This window comes from Pygoscelis adeliae, unplaced genomic scaffold (genome assembly GCF_000699105.1).
Source record: "Pygoscelis adeliae isolate BGI_AS28 unplaced genomic scaffold, ASM69910v1 Scaffold206, whole genome shotgun sequence".
Classification (NCBI taxonomy): domain Eukaryota; kingdom Metazoa; phylum Chordata; class Aves; order Sphenisciformes; family Spheniscidae; genus Pygoscelis; species Pygoscelis adeliae.
The window spans coordinates 1,802,300-1,820,185 of NW_008825052.1; the positions used below are offsets into that span (position 1 = coordinate 1,802,300).

Sequence of the window (17,886 nt, forward strand, 5' to 3'; positions counted from 1 at the left end):
TGCCCCAAATGGCATGACACCCCTTCTTGAAAAGTTTTTATCTCATCTCCACCATTATCTCCACAGTTTAAACAAAAGAACAACTATCCAAATGTAAAATGCTCTTTTTTTAATTACTAAATTAAGAAAGTTAAACAGTTTTAAAATGTAAACTTGCAAATAAACCATAACAAAATGTAATTAAGACTTTAAAATTTGCAACTCAGTATTAAAAACTCAATAGAAATAGAAAGGAATTTTTTTTTGGTTAAACGTAAGTAATTCAAGGCTGGTACAGACAACTGAAAAGGTAATACTTTGTTCTGTGCATCCCCCATGAAATGTAAAGAAGTGCATAGTAATTCCACTGGAGAACTTGCAGACATAGAGAAAGTAATTTCATTAGCAGTACAGGACATTTAACACACTTATTTTACAATGGAAAAATGTTACACATAAAACAGAAAAATCCTAGTTGCATGACCAACAGTTTAGCAGGTGGACATGGCTAAAATGCTATGATTTTAAGACCATCCGAATGTGGTTACACTGTTTAATAAATCTTTTCGAAACATTTCGGTATACATGTTTTGATACAAGAAGTCCTTGCAGTTTCAATTTTCCAGTTCAAACGGTGATGGTGTAGTTTTCTTGCTTTAAATATGTTCCGTTTTAATTTCAAGAACAAATCATCACACACTTGTCAAACATTGGAAACATTACTGTAAATACAGCACATGATTCCTGAAAGAGCAAAGTTACAACCATCTACAGGTACATAATCATAAACAAAAAGTGCAATCCAATTTAAAAAAATCATGCTTGGCAAAAGCCAAAAATTAGACCACTGGCTTTCAGAATCCCACCAGTGTTTTCATGTCTGCAGTAAAATTATCACTTTCTGGGTACTGCTGCAGCAGGATTCATTCAATTCCAAATGAGTTTCCTCTGCAATAGCACCCATATACTGTATGTACAGGTATGTATATATATTATATATATTTTATATATAAAAAAGCAAAAAACCAAACACCTGTCCCGATTTTTCTTTTATTTGTTAAAACATGAAAAAAAATGTTTTAGACAAAGAGGCCACTTCTGGAAAATAATACTTTTAGTTGAATCAGGAGAAGACTAGTTAAAATCACATAGGTTTTGCGTTTTAAAAAAAGGAAAGCACTAGGATCAGTTATTGGCACCGAGTTACTATTTACAATGAACAGAGGTTTCGAAGTTTACAGAACATCAATACAATGCAGTTTTGGAGTCTTTGATTAAGAAAGAACAAGTGTTTTTCTCCTTTTCATCCAGGACATTCAGATTATTAGGACAAGTGGTCGTAGGCAAGGGCTGCGGAAGTTCCCAGCTTCAGCCCCTCCTGTGCACGGCGGTGCTGGAAGATGCTGCACTCTGGAGAAGCCGATCACGGAGTTGGAAGCTGAAGGACAGGTGGGGCAGGGCTGAGAAACACCTGGTAATTCATGACAGTGTCTGGAGACGAGGGATTTACAGGTTGTCGCCAGGCTGGTACTGGGGTTCTGTTGCAGTGAAGTAGTCTTCAAGGAAACCCTGCAAATATTCGAAAGTTGGACGCTCCTCTGGGTCTTTTTTCCAGCAGTGGATCATAAGCTCGTGCAAGGAGATGGGACAGTCCTGAGGACATGGCATCCGATAACCACGTTCTACTTGCTCCAAGACTTCACGGTTATTCATGCCTGTAAAGGGCAGACAAATCCACACTGTTAAATTACAGGAAAATTAACCCGAGTCTAACTATATCTACAATACATATGGTTTTCTCGATCATACTAATTTCTTTTGGTTCAGACAAGCGAAACAAAACCACCCCGATGTCCTGTTTCAGCTCTTCATCTGCTGCAAGGCACCCTGGGTTACTTTCTTTCTCAGTAGAGGGTTTTAGGATCCAGTGATGAGCTCCCTCTTGGCTTACTCACAATGAGCAGGATTTGGTGCTTTCCCTCTCCAACAACAGTAGCCTTGAAATATATTATGTGAAGTGGTTAAAGAAAAGAAACGCATTACAACAAATACTATTCAAAATTCTAGAAATTAAGATGAATTTTTGAAACCCTCACACTGAGCGTGGGCCTTTCTTGAAGTGCTCTGTGAGGTCACGCTGCAGAGACTTCAGGACAAACTCTGCTACTTTGGGCTACCAGGGGTGTCCAGCAGCGTTACCTTCAACGCCAGTTCAGAGGCTTCCACTGTTCCATCCCAACCCAGAAGAGAACAATGTTGCTCAGAAGACAAGTCAAATGCCAAGCAAAACAGCTCCACTGCAGAACCATAGCGCGCTCTCAATAAAGGTATAAAGTTATATTACCATCATGCTTGTCCCTAAGAGGCAAGCCAGGCCCTTTGCTGCCTTGTCTTTTCTATGCAAGCCCTTCAACCCTTGATTCCTCTGCTGAAGTGCTTTTCACCATACATTAATTGCAGTCAACCTCAACTTTAGTTTAAATATCTCTTCCAGTAATTCCTTTGGCTTTTTAACAGTACCAAAGGTAAGACTGGCACCGCAGGCATGCAGAAGTGTTTCAGAGAAAGCATGCACACTGACTGCAAGCTTTGTGGCTTGCCATTTGGCAAGCCCTGCCCCAGTCCTCTGCTGAGAAATAGCTGCAGGCTTCACTCCCCTGACTTAGCGTGTCCTGCCAAGCAGCTCTGCAGGAGAACCAGTAGGGACGCTTATGTTCTTCCATGACCAAATCTAGAAACCGGCACCTTGATGTTGCTCTTTCTGTTAGCTTATCCTCCGCCTGGCTTCCATGACACCATCCTTCCCTGGGTCTCCTGACTCTGTTCTTGCAGGGTGTCCTCTTGAAGAATTTTCTTGTCCCACCTTCAGGACCCAGGGGATCGCCTCTACCTCGTATTTTTGGTAAACTTATTTGTGAGAAATAATTCAACCACCTTCTTCAATACAGACTCATTTGTCTACTCTACACCTTGACTAGTGGGAATAATATCCTTACACTGCATAGCATTTAGGCTGGTAACTTAGCTGTATCCTTGGATTTGGTCTTTACTCTGTGTCCTTACGTCCTGGCTCTGTTTAATTCTTAAAGATGTTTTGAAAGAAGCATCTGCAAAATACGTCCTTTCCTGACCATCCACATCTAGATTCTCAACTCATGTTAGGATTACAAAACACCTTCTCCTCTTATCTTGACGGGGTAATTTTCTCCCGCTGATATCCATTTGCAGTGTCTATGCAAGGATCATTTTCCTAGCCTGTTACTGTAATGACCCCTTGCATGGTCTTGCCACTTGCTCCTTGTTGCTTACTAGGTAAAATACCAGCTGCCTGTCTTCACTTTCAAAGCCTCTCACAGGCCGCCCCACTAGCATTTAGCGTCTCATTTGGCCATGTCCTGGTCAATTCACAGTTCTGGCTAGCTTAATGCAGCACCTTCAATTTTCAAACAAGCGCTGATGTGCTGTTTCTTGTGCTGCCTGTTGTGCATGGAGGAACCCCCCTAGAAAACCGCCTCATCCTCCTACAAACCTCTCCTTGCCATTCCCTTCAGCAGTGATAGTTGCAAAAAGAAAGGTTAGATTTACAGTATTTCCTAACCTGCAGACCAAGACTTTAGCACTGGTTTCTTGTGTTTATCGCCTGCATCCACCCACTGTATTTTTGGTGTTAGATGCTTATGAGTAGGACTTTGTACGGCACCTAAAGTGGTCCCTGGTTACGAACTCCACAGAATGATGAAAACAGAGTAGTAACGGTCCTCTGCAGACATCAGATTCTGCACAGGGTTAAGGTTCTCCTGTATTATTGACTCCAAACTGATGTTGTTAGGTCACACAGGCTCACACAAACCAGAAAAGCTTGCCACACACTGAACAAACGTTTGGGTGTTCCTCATTATCCAACAAGAACATTTTCAAACATATTTTACTTTTATATTAAATTACAAAACAGCGCTAGTGGTCTGTTAGTCATCACCAACCCAAAGGCAGCATCAACCCAAACCTTCTGGCCTTCAAGATGCTACAAGAAGAAAATGGGCGTTTTGCTTGTGTTGTGTTCTCAATATTATTTTTTTTAATTTGTGCTTTGAACAAAGATCTGCACCGTTTTTTCATATCCTTGCCTTTGAATCAGCTGAATTACCTCATGTTTTGGAGTAGGAACTTCTGCTGTGCTTTGCTTCCCTTACATGTTAAAGGCCATGAAAATAAGTGTTACCAGTAACTCATCTATTGTATATACCTAAACCACAAACAAACTGCATTCTTTGTTTTTATTTTGGCAGTACCCCTTTAAGTACAACATGGGTGGAAGCAACAGCAGCAGAAAAGCTCCTTCCCAACTGATTTGTTATTCTAAGATATCAAATACATGTTTGGTATTTTTTTCCAGTGCATTACTCAATGCTGCAAAGCACACTCTGAAACTTGATAACGAACTGTATGCTGGAAGAAAAACCCTGAGGAGAGAGAGGGGGGTGGAAAAACATAAACAGCTCTTCACGCCCCTTTTTTTAAAAAAAAAGATAGAAAAAAGAACATAAAAGAGACATTGCTGTCTGAAATCAGTCATTTTTTGTCTCTGGAAAATCAGTCAAGCCAGGTTTTGTCATCACAGTATAATCCAGGAAAATGCCCTCCTTTTCCTTTCTACTTTCCCCTCCCTCCCAGTAAAACCCAGATATGAAACTAAACCAAGTAATCCTCATGTTCCTTACTGGAATGCATACAACCAGCAAGGGCTGCAGCACCTAGGATTTGCCAAAGAAATTCTATCGGTTTTGATGTGTGCTGCTAATTTAAAAAAGGAGTTTCAAATACATTTTTTTCAAAATCGATTGGACTATTAGTCAGGCTTATAAAAATAGCAGTGTTTCAGGTATACTTTCTACCTCTTAAACGGCCTATTTATGTTTACAAACCTATTATCTAGATTCGCTTATCTTATCCTACAAATTTTAGTGTTTCTCTTTTGATAGCAGGAGCCTGTTCCATCTGCACTTGCAACACCACAGAGAGAATATTTGAGCAGTCTGTACAACTTCTCTCTCCTAATGAATACCCGAGAGTTTCAACTCTTTTAGTAAATAATAAATGAAATTCTGCTTGCAGTACGCTTCTAGACCCCTTAAAAGTCTATCCTAAAATCCTTAAATCTGTGGAATAAAATACTCAGCAATATTCTTCTGTAGACTACAGCTATTTCGCCTGCTCGAAAAATCAGTTTGTGCTCATGATGTTTCTAGAATTACCATTTGGACCAAGAAGGAAACATCCAATTTCCAAAAGATGGCTTTTCCATTAGCTTTTTATACCCTGAGAAGACCAAAACTGAAATAACCTCCCACCATCCAGCTTTATTAGTGAAACCTCCAATAATCTTAGGATGCCACAGGATATGGCTACTTTAATGCTCAATACAATAAAAATCTACTGCCCATATGGACTGGGGACAGAAACGCAGTGCTGCTTGACTTTTCCTAGAGAAACCACAGTAGTAAGAGTTACTGTGACATAAAGGGGGATGGTAAAGTTTCCAGTTGTGGCTAAAGAAAACACTGGAAAGTGCTTTGGAGTGCTCTGAGGAGCTTGATTAGATGGAGCACAGCAGATGTGCAAACAGCACAGATCTGGGCAATGCTGCTCTTCCAGAAGACAGGAGACATTACTGTAACTAGGCAGCATCCCCACATCCAAAGCTAATAAGCTATACAGATGACTTTGGGCAACGTGAAGTCCAGTGAGAACAGTGATGGTTTTAAGCCACTTTATTCTTGCTTTCTTCTGTTGGACTGAGAATTATGCTCCTTCAAGACCCACTGCATGCTTTCAGAGCAATGATTGAACTAATACAGACACAAATGCTTAAAGTAGGAGTCCTAAAAGAACAGCTCAGCTGCTGTCCATCCCCAGAAATGCTGTATTTCAGATTCTCCAAGAAGCCAGAGCTGTGCCTCTGCTCGCGTTCAAAGGTTCCTCAGATGTGGATATGTTGGCTCTCCTCTTGTTATCCTTAGTTGAGAAGGTAAAACTGTGTAGTCCTCCAGAGGGGCTGGATCACGTTGGCACTCAGAGCATGCTCTCAAAAGAGAGAGGTACAATGGAGACAGGTTGATTTTTGGGTTTTGTTCAGTTTGATCTAGAAGCAGAATTTCTAACTTCTGTGGACAGCCCCAAAGAAAAGCCAGAGGTGAGGGCACAGGGATGGGATATGGGACTTAGGCAGGAAGATTATTCCATACGCAGGCACGATAGTGCACTGAGGGGAACAGGAAAGCTGCTCCTAAAGGAAGACAACCTTTGAAGCATAATGCTGTTCTTACTGTGTACAATATGAACCTAGTTATTTCTGTGCAAAAATAGTAACAAGTTTTAAAAATCTGGAAGTCATGCCACTTCGTTTAGAAATTAAGGCCTGAAAACCCCCAGCAACTCCTCATCCTCAAAACGCGCACAAAGCTAGGCTATCGATATCTGTTGGGTTGTGTGGTTTTTTTTTTTTTTTTTAATAAGTTATTATTTGCTTGGTATAAGAGATGCAACTTTGAGCTATAGCATTTGCGAGTGGAGCTTTCCTGCTTACAAAGAAACCCACCTGAGCTCATCTGTGCTATGTGCTGAGTACGCATCTCTCTCAACTCCTTATCTACCATCCATGATGACAGTACACACACATATGCGGGCTCACTGACGTGTACTCGGCCCCAGCCTTGGGCAGCGTACCGTGCGCTCCCTGGCACTTGTGGCCCAGCTTCCCCCAGGGATGAGGAGGCTGAACACAGCTCCCCAGGGACTGCAGAGCTGCTTGGAGCCCAAGCTCAAAGGCCTGCCTGGCCGGAGGCAGCAATGTGGATAGCATCGTGGTGACTGTCACACTAGACATAAAATGTAAATGCTCTTGATATGACCCGTGCAGCAGAAAGCAGAAGAGGCAAGTTCAGAGGTGCTTGTTTAGTACAGCTGAGATTTTTGCCTATCCGAAAGGCAACATGTTAAAAACCCTCAAATTCTCTGACTACTGCTAGAGAAATGCAGCCTCCTACTCTTAAACTCCATTAAAAACCCCAAAACTAAGATCCAAGGGAAATTTGTGAAAGGGGAAAGAAACAGACACTGAAAAAGGTTGACTAAGCAGACTGTTTTCTAAACTTGGCTCCTCTTCTGCCCATATCTAGTTTTTACTTCCCCACTCTAATAGTGGGGAAGTAATAGAAATAGAACCTCAATGCCCAGAAAGACTGTGAAAGTCGCTTATTTCAATCTGCTGCCTTGTGAAAAGAATGGGAAAGCATTAGGGAAGGCTAGGAAAAGCACTAATAAATTAGTTATCAGAACAGTCCATTATGCCCATTGACAGAGAAACAGGCTTGGTTGAAGGATGAAGATGAGGACACCTGTCAAAAAGTCAGTCTTGCTTGTGGGAGCTACAAGGTCTGGGGCAAGGCTTGATTATGAACTCTAGTCCGATCTTCATCTCTGCCAGCAAAATCTTTACTGCTCACACATCCCATCACTGCTGCAACCTTTCTTCCAAAATGGGGCATCAGGACAGGAGGTGGTTGAAATCTGGGGGACAATGAATGCCAAGTCCTGTTCCACAGTCTGTTCCTCTCCTATATACTGCCTGCCTTCTCCTTCTGTCCTCCTCGTTATGCTTCTCCCTCCCACACAAGCTTAAAACAATGCCTGGTTCTCCAAGGCATGAGGTACAGTGCCCTGTGGGCATGGCTTCCACCACAGGACTGGGGTGTGTGCTATAAATAATCTCTCCAGGCACTAAGATCTTGTCAAGCAAGAGAGCAATTGCTTTGTCTGAGGGCCTCCCCCCAGCCTGCTACAAGCTGTAAGCAGGAACATCAGGACACCATGCCCACAACTATTTCAGAAACTGGGTATTACAGCAGAGTGACAGCTCCATGACCCTCTTTGTTTCAAGGCTGACCCTTTCCAGAGCTTCCAAATCCACATGCCTTGGGTGCCAAAGTGGTTGGCAGTGCCTACAAACTGCATTCTCTCACCTATAAGTTGTCTACTTGAGTGAGGAGGGCTGAGTCTTGCCTCTCAGGGTGGTTGAACTCCCATCTTTTCCTCCTCACGCAAGCCATGCTGCAATGGCAGAAAAAGCCCTGTGGGTGCATCTGAACCCTACTCCCTGCCCCAGACAGGGACATGAATTCATGAAGCTTTATCCTTCCAGGAGGTCCTTCCTCTCCCCAGCATGAAGCAGGAGATGGATGATCCTTTCTATGTCAGGAGAAAATAGAGTCTTTTCTGAGGAGCTCAGGAGGCCTTTGTCACCCTGGGAAGTCTGAGTCCTCTTTTCAACCCACATGCAAAGACAGACCCTTCTGAGAAGGCCCCAGTTCCCCTCCACCGTTGCCTCAGCCTATAAAAGCTTTCCTAGTTAGCGTCTGGGGAATGAGACTGAATTGAAATCGCTAAAGACTTTGGAAATTCAAATTTAAAATAGAGGCTGCCCTCAGGTAAAACTGACAGAGAGGGGAGTGATGGTGACCATGGGAATGGTTAAGACCTCCTGGCTGAGCAGGGTGGGAGTCCCGGTGGGGAGGAAGGGCCCTGGCGTAGAGCTCGGGCAGTGTGTAACCGAGGCAGTACATGACCATCCACAAAGCTGCTGACTCTGTGATATGTAACACACACAAAAAAGTTGCTTCCAGCTACTTGATGTCTTCCTAGTGTGGGTGGGGGAGAGTGAGCCAGAAGGACTTTCAGTGTGTGAGGGCTTTATGTAGTGAGGGATGAAGGGGGAGGACGCTGCTGAAAGAGGAGAGACGCTGCTAGTTGTCTTTGATGTGCTCAAACTGCCACATAATAAAACTGTCCACATTTTCAGGACACAGACCATGCCTGAGATTTCTGTCATGGGTCCTACAAGAAATTATATATTGCAAGCACTTAAACGCACATCCAGTGGCCTCTTTCTCCTTCAGGGAGGGAAAGGAGCACTTGGGAAGTGCAGACATCCTCTGCTGCCATGGCCAATACTGTGTTCAGTTACAAACTTGTGAGTTAACATGGGGCTTAGACGCTCGCTTTTGCCTGGAATAGTATTTTTCCTGTGTGTGTGCGCGTGTCTGTGCTCACACACGTAGTCACTAAGCATCTCTGCCCCACCACTGTGGAGCTCAGGGTATAAAATTCACCTTAACTCTGCCCTGGCTGGTGAGAGCCCTTGTGCACCCACTCTGCTGGTAGTGACTAGGAATTTCCTCTTCCTGCAGCCCAGCGAGGGGCGTTGCCCACCCTCTGGGAGCAGCACCATATCAGCTGAGTCTTACACATCTTCTTTCTGTCTTTGACCTTTGCACTCCGTGCCATGTCTGCATTTAACCCTCAATAAACCTGTGGAAATCACGGCTGTCTCACACCACTGCCAGTAATACTCACAGCAAGAAGACCTTTGTGCCAGCTACTGCCACTCCGTGTGGTGGCAACACCCGCTTTTCTTTAACAGCATGGGGAAATGCTGGGCAGAGGGACTCATCCATCCCACAGAAACATGTCATCTCGGTTTCTGCTACCTCATTCTGTTGTCACAGTCACAGCTTTGCTAAGCTGCTCCCTGTTAATCACGCCAAAATTCACTGCTGATCACGAGAAGCCTTCCAGTCCTCATATTCTCTTCCCAAATATCAGCTACTGGCTGCTAGTTGCTAGCAAAGTTGAAATTCCTGGTAAAACTCTGGGAGTTTAGTTTTGCTGAGTTCAGCCTTCTGAAGTGGCGTGAGATACCACAGGATAAACTGAACTCCACCTCGATGCTTCGCCTGCGCAATCTGATGTATGGATCTGACTGCTTGATCACGGCACAGATGATAGGAAAATTGAAACTGCTTTAGGCCACTTGCCATTAAATCAGCTGCAGTGCACACAGCCATACTGGTGAGTATTTAGAGTATTTTTTTTTTAATAAAAAGAATAAAGCTGCAGCTAGATGCCCTGTTGTTAGTATCTGTGCTGATAAGAAAATGAAGGGATTAAATTCTTTTCCATGTAATGCACTGCTTTCACCTCACCCCTTTCCTCTTCATCTGAATGCCTACAATCTTCAGGGGGGCAACGGAATGAAAAGCTCTTTCTGCATAGGCAGATCCAATCACTCCTCCTACAAATCTTAATCCATCGGATACTTGGCAGGGTTTCAACAAAGAGCCATGGGCCCTCCGGTTCCCCCATGCAGAGAATCTGGCTCCGCTGTGACCCTGCCATGAGCTCCGGCCTGCACATTACAGAATTATTTTCTTTCTTTTCCATCCATCTCGAAAGCAAGGATTGAAATTTAAGAGTTTATAAAAAAGAGATTGGGTAATACCAGACATTCAGACAGTCATCAAACCTTGCAGAGAACCAGACTGACAGAATGAACAGAGTAATGCCACTCTGGGAGTTTAACTGTTGGTATCTTAAAGTGAATGCAATACTACGGAGAGCTATTTTCTGCACAGTATAGTAATTTTACATTGCTTTCATTATTTGGCTAGAAAGTGTATTAATTGAATTGAGAACAATTAAAAAAATTAGAAATGAATATGTTGGATTTTCTGTCCTCTTGTCATTTTTATCATGACCATCACATAACAGCTTTCGGAGTCAGGACCGTTTTCAAGCATACACAGAACTTACGCATGATAAGCATCCTCCTTTGAGTCCAGTGAAAATAAACAAACATTCCACTTTAAGCATATGGCTTAAATGGGCTCGTTCCCACTCCTTTCCCCAGGTGAAGCAGGGCTCAAACTGTTTTCTTACCTGGGTATGGCACTCTCCCTTTTGTTACCAGCTCTGTCAGTAGGATCCCAAAAGACCACACATCCGACTTTATTGTGAACCTTCCATACAATGCTGCTTCTGGCGCAGTCCATTTAATGGGAAACTTTGCACCTAATGAAAGAATAAATGAGTCTTAATCAGAATAAAGACAGAATCAAAGTGCCAGTTTGCAGGTGACTGTTGTGTTCTGCAACACGTGTGGGTGGACAGAGCTGCAGGCAAGCGTTAAAAACAGCTCCATGGAGTTCGGTCAGAGAGGACAGGCGGGTGGAACATGTAGGGCAGAAGGAAAGACTTAGCAGGGAAGGGGTGGTTTGTCCCACATCCCAAGAGAAGGCTAAGACATTTTAATTGAAGTTTGAAGTTTTATAAAAGAAGAAAAGTTTTAAAAAACAATAAGCCCAATATAATAGAAATTCTTTCTTCCAAAATGTTTTAAATTAACATTTCCCTGTGATATTTGCAAGTCAAACACAGTTAGCACATATGAATAGAGGTGAGATTTATTGGAAATGTACCTCCCAGTTTGCCTGCTCAAGCTGAGCAAAATGCAAAACAAACAAACATGGTAAAAACGTAAATTAAAAACAAACTTAATATTTCATTAGAAACATGCAAGGACTTAAAACTAATACTGCCATTTGAGTTGCTTGGACTGCAATGATGTCAAGGCACAATTTTGGCCTGTGATTTATAACTTGACAGTATACTTTAAGCTCCTGGCACTGAAAAGCCTGTAGTGCCTTAAATACGTGCAGTTCTAATGTGCTCATCCATCATCAGAGCTTGCAGGAGCCAGTTGTGGTAAGGATGGTAAGATAACAAGCCTTTAAACACTGATTTATTTGCTTTTCCAATCATTTACTGTTTTCTTAGGGAAAATATTTTCAGTATGACTTTAAAGCAAAGTCTTGTGGTAATAATTAACTTGTAGTATGTATGAAAAAATATGCAGACATTTCCCTGGTGCCTTGTATTAACATACAGGCAAAAGAGTTGCATTGCTTGTTGCTGATCCCTAGTGACAAACACTCTTGAATTTGGAAACAGACTGACTTTGACTTCTCACCACCCTCTCATAAAAGTTCCCTTAGCTTTCAGGAGGAGTGTGGAAAGTGTAACAATGTGGACAAATCACTCTCAGGGAGTGAAGTTATGGCCCTGTTTACAGTTCCCTGCTGGTACTGTTCTGCTGTCACATCCAGTGCTCGATGCCCCGTATCTTCTGCTATATGCCGCAATCTGACTTGACTCAGAGAACAAAGTAAACATGGTAATTCTCATCTCCTTACTTAGTAAAACATCAGGCGTGCTAAAATTTTTCCTGCTTTACATGTGAGTGATCCTAAGAGAGAATATTACTCAGAAATAAATATGTTTTTCTAGGGAAAATTGCAGTTGCTCAAGTAAGTCCTGCTAAATTAAAAGACGCAAGACAAAGTTTCAAATCCCTAATGCCTGAAGTCAGGAACTTAAGTCTAGTTAAGCATCAACACATCAGTGGTTAGATTTACAAAGGTGCCAGAGGATTTTTGGATGTCTATTCACTTTCAAAAAAGTCTGCCTCTTCTGTATTTTCATTAGTTGATATGCAGGCAGGAGCTAAAATTTGGGTGCTCGGCTTTGGTCTCAATCTCCCTAACTTACACTTCTTCATGGGGCCAACCGTAGTTTACAAGACTCCAAATTTACAGAACTTCATCTTCTCCTAAAAACCGCCTTGGCCGTGATGTCCGAGATCTCTGCAGCAGCAGCCTGCCATCACTTGAGCCTCTGTCCTGGAAGCTGGCCCTGCTTCAGCAGCACCAGCAGCCACGTGGGGCTGGCGACCGGCTCCCCCAGGCACCGGCAGATCCTGGGGCTATACACCCCTCGTTGATCCCTGGAAAAACTGCAAGCTGCGTATATCTCATGGTCGGGTTCCCTAGGCCTACAGTGCATGGCTTTAGATGGGCTTACGCAGGCATGCCGTGAATATGAGGGCTGATGTCCCCCTGTTCTCTCATACGTGCAGCTGAGATAGCACACACACACCATGCCAGCTGAACGAACAGCTCCAGGCTGGCCAGCAGCCTGAAGGCTTGGATGTTGGCCGGTGGTGTGTGAGATAGCCAAGCATGAGGGTTTGCTTGTTCGCGTGTTGCACACATTTTATTCAATGCATTTTTTTTTTTCTTTATCAGCTGTGTTTTTCTGAGAAGCTGAGCCAAACCTGGTCTAATTCCCTTGTGCCTCATACTCAGATCCAAATGTAGCAGCCACCTACAACTCATCCTTGGAGGAAAGAAATCTCTTCAGACTCCTTTGTGGCCAACTCCCCCGGTATTTTTGCCTTCCTCATCTCCTGCTGGTGTGGCACTGGGTTCTGAGTATGTGGTGTGTCGAGGGACCACGGGAAGATGAGAAGCAACGTAAGTAGGTGAGAAGGGGGGACAATTCCAACAGATCCCTTTTCCTGAGAGCTAGAGCAGTACAAACCCCATTGGACTGTGATGAGCGCTGCTGGAGAAGACAAACAGTCTGTGCTGTGGATTTTCCGACGACAGGATAGCTACTCATTAAGTTTCTATGTTGCCCCTGCTGTGGGTGATTCTCTGGCTAAAACAACTAATACAAAAATCACACATTCTGCATTTTGTGCAGTATTCACTGAACTTTGGTTTGAAGTGATAGATGGGGAGGAGGGAAAGGCAAGGTTGGCAGAGAGGTCGCTAGCAGAGCCCTGCCTCATGGTTTTCTGGCCCTGCAACACATGCTGGAGGCTAGATGGTCCAAGAGAGCCTGCAACCCAGTATGGCAGAGCCATCAGTAAGGGGAGAGCAGAGACCAGTGAGGATGTACCAGGCTGGCCACCTGCACAGCTGCAGGTACAATGCATGCACTGCCATAACAAAAACAGATCACACACAGCTTGTGTGAATAGGGGTGGGTGTGTGTGTGTGTGTGTGTGCGTGTGTGTCTAACAGGGATCCCCTCAGGGTGCTGCCTCCCATCTAATGTCTGGCACTGGAGACACAGGCAGTGCACTTCTATGAAAACACAAAAATCCTCAAAGGTGTTGAGCACCGCTCCGAAGCCTCCCAATTGCTACTGCTAGACGAAGCGTTCGCACGGGCCGGAAGCTGTGCATGGCTCCTGACCGACAGACAGTCTCCACGCTTACTCTCTGCCCAACACGCCGATTAAACCCCCCCCCCTCTCCCTCTGCCCAGGCCTCAGCAGCTTATTAAACAAGCTGACTTTGTGCTGCAAACAAATTACAGCATCAGATCATCAGATAAAATGCATATTACTGACAACCATGTTAATAAATCTGATAAGCCAAATTACCCCAGCTGACAAGACAGCCTATCTCCTACTTCGAAGGCAGATTTTACATCAGTGGGGGGGATTTCTTTTTTTTTTCCCTGGAACCCATTTTAATACAAACTTGCAGGTCAGTAACTCCACGTGTGCAAACCAACCGCGCACCGCAGTCATTAGGTCACGATTGCCTGTCTTGGCCCCAAAGCAAGGTACTAATCTGCAGCTTTTATCTCTGTCCTTTTTTTGAAACATTTCAGCCCGGGAAAGCCCTTTTTGGGTTTCTGTACTACTTGCAACCACATCAAGCCAAAGCTGCTCGTACAATTTACTGTTAGGGCAGCTGGCCCTGCCTCCTACCTCTGAGGATTTTTGTGAGGCTCAGCCCTGTTCTTGGGATCTCTGCCCATCTCTGCCCAGGCATTCACACAGGTTATCTCCCAGAGGATTCCTTGGGAAAAACCAATCCGTGGCCCTGCTTTAATTCTTCGTCGGCTATAAGCAGGTTGCATGATGAGAAGGAGCGGAGGGGGCAGGGGTAATTGAATGACCCTGACATACAACTCTCAGCATGGTTTCTTCTGAGGCAAGCGAAAATCCCTCAGAGCTTTGTTTTTTTTCCGACCTAAATCTCGACAAAGCAGAAACCTCTGAAATTCACGCCCCAGAGCCACTGCCAGCTTAATAATGATCCTGTTTCCAGAAATGCTACAAAGCTGCTACCTCTCGTACCTTAAAACCAAACCGAACGCAACACCCCAAGCTCTAAGACCCCAAACCCATGGGAACTCTTGGGTTACTGACCAGAGAACATAGTGCAACAGCAAATTGCTCCTGGGGCTGGAAAGGGAAAGCCACCAAAGGTAAAAACGAAGTGCTGAAGCAAGTATGTAACAGGAAACGAGTCAGCCCTGGTAGGCGATGATGAGTGCCGTGTGGGAGGGACTGCGCAATTACATTTTTTGTGCTGTGAGAACGAACATGAAATTACAAGCCTGGCAAAACATCAGTGATCAGAAGCAGGCTCCACAGGCTGACCCCTCCCCAGGAAGCAGGGGACAAGGGGCGGAACTGCAGGTCTAAACACCCCTCTCACCCTCTGCCTGCACCCCCCCCTTCCCCTCACCCTTCCTCTTGACCTGGCCATGCTCCTTCTCGGAGAGCAGATGGCATCTCTGTAGGAGCATTATGAGTGATCCCCTTCCGGGACCTCGGGGGCTGGCTGTTGAAAAGCAAGAGTCTTTCCTCCTGTCCGCTCCACAGCTCGCTTGGGGAACGGCAGGCAAAGAGCAAGAACAAAGCCCTGGATGTTACAGCCCGCAGTACAGTCAGTCGTGAACAAGAGAGATCTGATTAGCTGGTGAGCTCCGAGCCAAGTCTCTACAAAAGGACTGGGGAGAGCCTGGAAGGCGAAAAAAATCCCTGCTCATTTCTAGGAAATCAAAATAAGAAGCATCACTTGTTTTTAAGCAGGGCAGGAAGGAGATATTTCTAAGTGTTAAGGAGGCAAAAATGATCTGAGAGTTTACAAACATGTACCAGAGCTCCCAAAATAGCTCTGACTTGTCTGGAAGGCATCAGAAAGATCCTTATTGTTTCATGTGTGCTTGGAGCGGCACTGCTGCAAGTGCTGCCAGTGTATGCAGTAGAAACAAGGCCTGGAAAATAACTGTGCTGTTTTTTTATTAAGGCAATTTTAAATTTGTATCAGCTGCTACTGCTTAGAATAGTAACAACTCTTCCCCAGCAGCTCTGTGGAGCACTCGGCACTCTCCACAAAAATGCCATGTGCGTGGCCAAAACTCCACGTAGCTGCGAACCAGATCAGCGTAAGGGTAGCAGAACTGCATGGGAAATCCTGTGTTGGAGGTGATGGGAAGTTTCTCTCTGTCCTGCAGGATACCAGAGGTTTTAAGGCTTCCTTTACAGGACTGACACAAGCATCATCACTGATGGAAGGAAACAAGACTGAATGCCCGACACTGTGTGTGGGGGAAGATGTTGCAACAGCAACAGCCAAAAGAAGCAAGCCCTGATGGTGCAGGCTGCAATTCAGTCCACGAGTGTAGCCTTTAAAATGGGCGTCACTTTAATAGGCATGTTTTTCCCCTTTGATTACTCACTTCCTCTAAAAGCAAGAGGAGCCAAGTGCTTATTACAAGCCAAGAACTTTTTTTTGTATTATTTAATGGCAGCGTATAGCTGCTAGTCACACACTTTAAATCATTAGTGGCGTGACCATCTCTTTCCTTCCTGACGATTGCTGAGAAATGGCAGTGCAGACAACAAACCGCTTTTTATTTACCTCTCACAAATCAGGAGCAGTCAGGCCTCTTTTGTTCAAATCAAAAAGAAAATAAACCGGTCAGTAAAACGTTACCACCAGGCTGAGTAATACCCATACAGGTTCAGGAATCCTGCACTCTAGCCCGCTGGGGCTCAAAGCATCCCCATCTGTTTCCTTTCAAAATATTTAATCTGAGACAAAAGTGACAGTGGGGGAAGGGAGCAGGAGATCAAGCAAGGCTGGAGAAAACCACCTCTGCCCCACGCCGACAACGAGCTCTGTACTAACACACTTAAGCCAAGAGAAGGACGACTGCTGAGGAGAGAGTGACCAAAGGCTTTAATCTTTGGATTTCATAAGGCAAAACATTTCCTTTCTCCTACAGGAGCTGCCAGCCTGGAGCGCTCCCCATCCCCCTCCCCTCCGCTGGCCAGGCTCTCCTCCTGTGTCAAAATTCCCACTGAAGCAGTAGTCAGCTAGATAAACAGAGCAGTCCCCAGATGCATCCCCTTGGAGGCTGAAGTAATAGGTCATGGGAAACAAGCAGAGGCAACCATTTCCTTCTGATACTGTGGTCTCCACCAGCAACATTCAAATCTGAAGTTTAACTAAACAAACCAGGACTCAGTCCCACTTGAAGAAAAATTCCAGTGGCCCATTAGAAACCATGTTTCTTCCTCAATAAATTAAAGGTCCTAGGCTCACCCTGGCTGCCCAACTGGCTTGGAAGCCAGGTTAATTACAGTGAAATGTAAATTGAGAGTGTGCTGCTTGGTCAAAAATGCACTCCTCCCTAGAACAAGCTACCACTTAAGAAAGGGTCAAAAAAACATTAGCGAAAGTAGGAAAACCTTTCTACAGGATGCCTGTGATTACAGCTCTTTGGGTCTCTCTCTTAAGGAATTCTGTAGCTCTGAAGGACTTAAGCCTGACCCTGAGGTCAGGGGAAGGAAGTATTGTCCATTGCCCTGAAGTATGGGAAGGATGGGTAACTTCTCCATACTCGCACCATGAGATGAAGCCAGGCAAACATGATTCAGATCTCCTGATCATCAGTGATGCAGGTTAAAAGCCTGCTTTTAACTTCTCCCACTTCTCCCTTCCCAGCCACTTTTTCCACAATACAAGCAATTTCTGTCACAGAAGAAGGGCAGGAGATACCCACGACTATGCTCCCTCTCCCTGCCAGTCCCAGCGTTATGCTTTTCTCAGCTCAAAGTTTTCCCACCCAAAATCCAATCATTTTTATTGTCTTAAAAAATCTGAGCTTCTCCTCAACGTCAGTCAGCCAGGTTTTCATGGCTTTCTAACATGTGAAGAGGGCAAAACTATTCTGAGAGGTTTAAACCAGGAAGCAAAGAGGTCCTCAGAGGATTTCCTAGGGATCAGGAGCCTGAAGAGATCTGGCCAGAAGTAGGTCACATACTTGTCTATTAAAACAAATAATTAGTTATGTCAAACTATATGTTGGGTGGTTTCCAAAGGGAACAAAAGACATGGCAGTAAAACAGAGAGAAATGGAGATG

At 44.4% G+C, this 17,886-nt stretch overlaps 1 protein-coding gene across 2 annotated transcripts in view; it reads right to left on the minus strand.

Annotated features, from left to right (window-relative positions):
* Nucleotides 1-944: 944 nt before the first annotated feature.
* The window catches only part of FYN (FYN proto-oncogene, Src family tyrosine kinase), a 39,416-nt gene continuing 22,474 nt past the window's right edge, over nucleotides 945-17,886 (minus strand). For both annotated transcript variants that reach the window (XM_009326416.1, XM_009326415.1), the window contains exons 10-11: nucleotides 10,750-10,881; nucleotides 945-1,694 (exon numbers count right to left, since the gene is read on the minus strand). In XM_009326416.1, the coding sequence (XP_009324691.1) occupies nucleotides 1,486-1,694; nucleotides 10,750-10,881 (341 nt within the window). In that variant the 3' untranslated portion in view covers nucleotides 945-1,485. The remainder of the gene's footprint in view (nucleotides 1,695-10,749; nucleotides 10,882-17,886) is intronic.